Raw genomic sequence first — 6,761 nt, 5'->3', positions numbered from 1 at the left:
CTCGTGAGGCTTTCAGTCGTTCCCGGATTCGTACTATCTTCTCAGTTGTCTCTCGGATGATCTCAGGACCAGTGAGAGTACTGTCGGGGACTTGACCCTTGGCTAGCTGCGTGTCGCCCACCTCAGCCCAGCACAGAGGGGATATGCACTTACGACCATAGAGGGATTCAAACGGTGCAACCTTGATACTGGTATGGTAGCTGTTGTTGTAGGAAAATTCAACCAAAGGGAGATGAGTGTCCCATGACGCGCCGAAGTCGATGACGTAGGTTCTCAACATATATTCCAAGGTCTGAATTGTTCTCTCACTCTGTCCATCAGTCTGCGGATGATAAGCCGTGCTCATATCCAACTTAGTTCCAAGAGCCTTCTGTAGTGACTGCCAGAACTTCGATTAAACCTGCTATCTCGATCGGAAATAATGGATGCAGGTACACCATGAAGGCGAACTATTTCTTGAAGGTAGATCCGTGTGAGTCTCTCCATCTTGAAGCTTTCTTTGATTGGAAGGAAGTGGGCGGACTTCGTCAACCGATCGACAATTACCCAGATGGCATAATGGCAGAATTAGTCCCTGCACTTTTGCCATAATTACAAACTGGACCCTAGAATTAAATTTTAAGCAGTTTTACCTAAAAAAAACTTTATCATTGTCACTGTGTTCTCAAGTTTTGTTTAGGGTTTAGGTCATTTTTGGTCACTTAACTTTTGGTTTTGTGCTTATTTGGTCACTTAATTCTTTTTAAGTTTTAAAAGGACATCAAACTTTTGGCTTTGTGCTCATTTAGTCACTTAACTTTTGGTTTGGTCACATTTAGTCACCTAACTTTTAAAAGTGTGCTCATTTAGTCACTAAACTTAAAAAATTCATAAAAGTTTAGTAACTAAATGAGCACAATTTTTAAAAGTTAGGTGACTAAATGAGCACAAATCTAAAAGTTAAGTGACCAAACCAAAAGTTAAGTGACTAAATGAGCACAAAACCAAAAGTTTGATGACCTTTCAAAACTTAAAAATAGTTAATTGACCAAATGAGCACAAAACCAAAAGTTAAGTGACTAAAAATAACCTAAACCCTTTTTTTTAGAAGAGAAATGGGAGGAAAGGAGAGGATTAAGAGGGAAAATGGTGTTCTTTCTATTTTACAAACCAAATTATCCGCCCAAAATTGGGCGGATTAGGAGGGAAAGCATATAATGATCAGTTTTGCCCCTATTCTTCATCTTCCTTAGCATATGTTCTTCATCTTCCTTTTCAAAGCATTTTCTTTCCCACCTGCAACAAACATGGTGAAGGTTGTTGTCTTCACTCGTTTTCACAACATCACCATTGCCATCAAGAACTCATCCAGTTGAAACATATTCTCCCTTGGCCTTACAACCGCCCTCTCATCTTCTTCCCTCTTTCTTCTTCTTCTGATAAAACTAATGAACCCTAACCAACCAAGGGTAAATATGTCATTTAACTGTGAAAAGTCTCTCCCTCCCCTTACAACTTGAGAACACATCTCATGATTTTTTTCTCCTTCCATCTTCTTCCTTTTCTTCCCTCTCCCCTCCCTTTCCTCCCCCCTCTTTAAAATTTAAACTCAAGAACACAATGTGTATGTTTTATACAATATATTGATATATTTTTTTTGTCATATTCAATATATGGTTTTTAATGATAAATGTTCGGTAGAACGACACACCATGTATATTATAACGATCTTTAACATTGATTTATAGGGTTTAAATTGCGTTTACTGGTATGGAGAATTTATTGGCGCTATTAATATTTAGGGATAATGACTTAAAAGGGTAATATATTTTTCGATTTGTACACATTTGGTCACTGAGTTTTTTTTTCGTCCACATTTACCCCTTCTACTTGTTAAACTGTATACATTCAGTCCTTATGACCGGCTACTCCAGGTTACCCGGTAAAAATGACTTAATAGAGTAATATATTTCTCACTTTGTACACATTTAGTCTTAATATTTTTGTACACATTTAGTTTTTTTTTTTTTTTTTGCAAAATAAGTCATTTTTTTGTACTCATTCAGTACTTATGAATGATTTTTTAGTTTTTTTCTCACGAAATCTTACGTGGGACATTCATTAATGAGGTGTATGGGGCTTTTGATGCTTATATCCATCGCGATCTCGACTACTTGGTTGCTTAGGTCATGTGTTCTGAACGTCATAACTTCTTCACATGATCTCGGATTTTAACGATCTTTATATCCATGCGTTCGTATTTTAGTCTACTACAACTTTCATTTAGATTACTCCCATTAAAAAATAATATATTTTTACTTACAATTTTTATATCCATACGCGGTGGCGGATTTAGTATGGTCGCGGTGTTGCACCGACAACACCTGTTTTTTCTGTTCGCAGTGGAAAAAATTTCGTTTTTTTTTTACGTTTATACCTATTTTCCATGTATCGACAACACTATCTCGGCAACACCTACTATGTATTACTGCGTCTTTCCTTGTCCATACGTTTTTTATGAATGCATGTATGTATGTTTTTTTTTATAAAATCGTTAGTAAAAATATATTATATTTTAACGGGAGTAATCTTAATAAAAGTTGTAGTAGACTCAAAAAATGAACACGTGGATAAAGATCCTTAAAATCTGATATCGTATGAAGAAGTTACAATGTTCAAAATACAAGACCTAAGCCAAACCATAAGACTTACGCAACCAAGCAGTCGAGATCGCATTGGACATAAGCATCTACAACCCCAACCACCTTATCAATGATTGTCTCACGTAAGATGTCATGAAAAAAACCTAAAGAAATCATTCATAAGTACTGAATGAGTACAAAAAAGGACTTATTTTGAAACAAAAAAAATGTTAAGGACTAAATATGTACAAAAATATTAATAACTAAATGTGTACAAAATGAAAAATATATTACCTTATCAAGTCATTTTTCCCGGCTAACCTGGAATAACAGGTCATAAGGACTGAATGTGTACAGTTTAACAAATTTAAGGGGTAAATGTGGACGAAAAAAAACTCAGTGACCAAATGTGTACAAATCGAATAATATGTTACCTTTTTAAGTCATTATCGCTAGTATTTAGCATATCAATATGTTGCATATAATACAAGAACGAAGAACGGTGTATATACATGGAATATTTAAATCGAAGTATTTGATTTTTTTTTAATTAAACTGTTGGGCTCATTCATAAGAGGCTTTGCCACATTTGGCCTAACCCATTAAATCTCAATTAGAAATTTCACAAACCCAATTCAAGTTTTTCATTAATTCTAACTTTCTAAGCCTTTTTTAAACCAACGTGATGCAACGCCACCACAAAATAATTTCAATGATAAACAATATATGCACCAAAAATTATCAATTAAATTTTCATTTGTTTTTATCAAGGATAAAAAAGCTTGGCAAATAAGAGTTCGTTCCATGTATCCTGAAGACCAGGTAAACACCAATGCACACAATCTGCATAGCTAACTGGATTAGCTATTTGTTGGGGTGTCAAAGGGCTCCATTGCTTCTTATAGATTGAGGTGTGGGCATCTTTTCTGTAAAGTGAGAGTTGTGTGATGTTTAAAAATGTTATCGGAAACTTTGATTTCCCAAACACATCTCCGATTACATTCATTATACTTTTCCTACAATCTGATCCCCAGTAGTTTGGATCTGCAATCATTTCTGTTTGGTTGTAACAATTTCCGTTTGGCTCTGCTCCCCAATCGGCGCTCCTATACATAGAACCAAAATAATAAATAAATAAGTGAGCTTAAATCACGTTCGTTTTCTCCACATTAAAAGTGACATCAAAGAACTACATTTATGAAAATAGATATAAAATAGTAATTGTGTAGGCTTCTTTCTATAAAAAAAAGAGAAAAAAAAAAAAAAAAAAAAGGAGAACAAGCTCCAGGTGAAAGCAACCTTGTTAAGAATAGACAATCGGCCAAATGAAAGCATAAAAAGGGTTGTTGAACTTCTTTTTATAGAATTTCGCATCTCAACTTGTAGGTTTTCATCTTAAGCATAAAAACATAAAAATATGTATTGCTAAGCCAAAATGATAAATCAAAATCATTAAAAGTTATTTTGAATTTCAAAGAGTGGCTTAAGTTTTTATGTAAAAAGGCAATATAATTAACTCACTTTTGATGAGAAGGAGACATGCTTGTGAAGAAGAGCCTTGTATTGTTGGGATCCATATTCTTCCTTACCCATCTCAACATACTTTTCATTCCCATTTTATAAGCATCCTCCGTAGACACTGCTACTATCTCTTTCACTTCATCATCAAACGATCCTTGCCTGCACATTTTCATAAAAAAATTAATTAACCCTTGAATTGACCCTAAACGTTTATATATATAATGATATCTAATAAAGAAATAATTAGGTTTAAGTGAGTGTAGAAAATTAACGATTACAAGATGTTGAAGTGAAGGCCAGTCATCCACCAAAGGTAAGTATTGAAGACCATAATATCAACCCCTTTCCAATGTTTTCCATGCTTGTTAATAGAACCTCTTCGTACAACTCTATCAGAGACACGATGTATGATGGCATCATCGGAGTTTGATTCAAGCAAAAAGGGAGCCCAATAGAATTCAATTGTCGCATTGTAATCCTACAATATATAACAAATTAATAATCATCGCCAAGGAATTGAAATGAATTCAATTGTCGATTTTTGTTTATAATTAGTGGAAAATGTTACGTACCTTGGCAGTGAAAACTGTTAGAGAACCGATAGTTTCCATGGATTTAGCATTATCGGGGATGAGTGAATGTAGAAGACACACCATTGATACGTATTGTCCTCTGTTTAAGGAATCTCCAACAAACATCATCCTCTTATTTCTTAATGTCTCTAGCATCAATGATGCATTGAAGCTGCACGTGTCATTAATCATCACATAAATAAAATGTAAGCAACGATTTAATCCTGATATATATATAAGTTTCTTGCAAGTTAACTATTATACTTATTAAAATTCGAACCTTATTCCTCAAACTTAATTTCTTGAAGATGGCTGTTCATATGAATATTTCTGAATAATTCAAGCTATATAATTGAACTTCGTTTATAGTCAATATTTTTGAGCTTGATTTTTTTTCTGGACACATTGAGCTATCAAATCAATTTTAAGTAACATTAACGTAATTATATTGTCGATCTCGAGGATTGATCTCATTTACAGCTTTAAAGACCTAAAAAAATATGGTCCACGATCACAGTAATAATGTTTAAGATATGGTCAATGAACACAAAATATATATAATACAAAGTAAACTAACACACAAATAACGTTTATAATGTAATTTCATTGGAAAACTAAATAAAACATTACCTTGGAAGAGAACAACCATGGGGTTGCCACCTCCAGAATTGATAATCCCGGTCCGGCCGGCCATGCTCCTGACATGTGAGCTGCGGCTGAATGTAGGGACACTCCGATTCTTGATACAATGGCCGGTTCAACGGATCCCACACCCACTTCCCGCTAAATACATCACATCCCTTCTCCGTCTCCCCAATTGAAAACGGCAATTTCTTGTAGTAATTCTCTAATTATCATCAAATTAATTAACTAAACAAAAAATAAAACAACTTAAATATCTTTAAAGTATACAGCTTTCTTAAGGGGCTGTTTGATAATTAACCTCTGTATGGTTTAAAGGATATTTCTGTGTGATTGAAGAATCCTACATTCTTTTAACCATTAAAAGGTTGGAATCATTCGACATTGAATGGTTCAGTTTTATCAAACATCCCCTGTATAATTCATTTGCATAACTTACCGGTGGTGTAAGGCGGTGGTGGTGGGTTTGGACTGATATCAAGATCAAGTTGTCCGAGGATGCAACCGAGGTCTTGACCGTATAAGAAGGTGACAAAGATGATGAAGGCTAATAATGTAAAAAGGTATGGAGATAGTCGACCTTTTCTTGTAAGAACAGAGGTTGAGATTGAAGAAGAAGAAGAAGAAGAAGTTGGAGGTGGCTTCATACCGTTTTTGTTATATAACAGAATGTATGTAATCTCTAAACTTTTTCTTGGTTGATATTTGGTATAGTGAACATATGTGTGTTTATATTATGATGCATCATGCAGGCTTCAATAATATAACCTAATCCTTTTTTATATATGATAATTACGAATGATGCTTTGAGTTTAGGTTTTGTTTAATAAATATGTTTAGGTTGAATTTCAAATTTTTGTTGTATTCGTGAATAAATATTGTAGGACCCACAAATATTTATAGTTTTTATCTATATAAAAAGATATTTAGATTTTTATTCTTTTTATAAAATAACGGTATAAAAAGATGATAGGTTTATTTGTTAACTAATTTGGATGATCGTATAGATTCGCTAATATAGGTAGCAAAACTAGAAAATCGAGTAATCTTCCTATTCTAATAAAAGAATAGTTTTATTTTCTTTTTGACATGTGTCATTTTATTAGGGCTCATAATTAATGCATATTTTATTCTTATTTTGTCATGTGTCACCTTATTATGTCTCCTAATTAATACATGTCATTTGTCAAGCTATTGATTATTCATTTCAAATTTCAAAATTTAAATTTCTCACTTTAATTACATTAAATTAATAACATTAGAATAAAAATTAAAATAAAATTAATATAAATTATAAAATGATATAATTTCACATATTTGTTTAAATCATTGATTATAATTTTATATAACTAAAAAATCTCTTAATTAATAATTTATTTAAAATAATTGATTAATAATTTTGAGT

The 6,761-nt window shown here is 33.0% G+C and overlaps 1 protein-coding gene across 1 annotated transcript; it reads right to left on the bottom strand.

Annotated features, from left to right (window-relative positions):
• Positions 1-3,348: 3,348 nt before the first annotated feature.
• TBL33 (TRICHOME BIREFRINGENCE-LIKE 33) lies at positions 3,349-6,099 on the bottom strand. The gene is made up of 6 exons (XM_079068047.1): positions 5,796-6,099; positions 5,345-5,561; positions 4,715-4,886; positions 4,421-4,620; positions 4,143-4,301; positions 3,349-3,727 (listed from the first exon to the last, which is right to left on the bottom strand). The coding sequence occupies exons 1-6, from the start codon at positions 6,001-6,003 to the stop codon at positions 3,388-3,390; spliced, it is 1,296 nt and encodes a 431-aa protein (XP_078924173.1). The 5' UTR covers positions 6,004-6,099; the 3' UTR covers positions 3,349-3,387.
• Between the last annotated feature and the right edge of the window lie 662 nt (positions 6,100-6,761).

Source organism: Lactuca virosa, chromosome 8 (assembly GCF_052849685.1).
Source record: "Lactuca virosa cultivar CGN04683 chromosome 8, Lactuca_virosa_CGN04683_v6, whole genome shotgun sequence".
In the NCBI taxonomy this organism is placed as follows: Eukaryota; Viridiplantae; Streptophyta; class Magnoliopsida; order Asterales; family Asteraceae; genus Lactuca; species Lactuca virosa.
Note: the sequence above shows the minus strand (reverse complement) of the source record. Positions and strands in the feature narration are given on the sequence as shown.

Excerpts from the sequence above, each read along its gene's own strand:
- TBL33 (XM_079068047.1), bottom strand. The coding sequence starts at position 6,003 with ATGAAGCCACCTCCAACTTCTTCTTCTTCTTCTTCTTCAATCTCAACC. Across the intron at positions 4,302-4,420 it reads GGCCTTCACTTCAACATCTT|GCAAGGATCGTTTGATGATG; the intron begins GTAATCGTTAAT and ends GAAAATGTGCAG. Across the intron at positions 3,728-4,142 it reads ATGTCTCCTTCTCATCAAAA|GAGCGCCGATTGGGGAGCAG; the intron begins GTGAGTTAATTA and ends TTCTATGTATAG.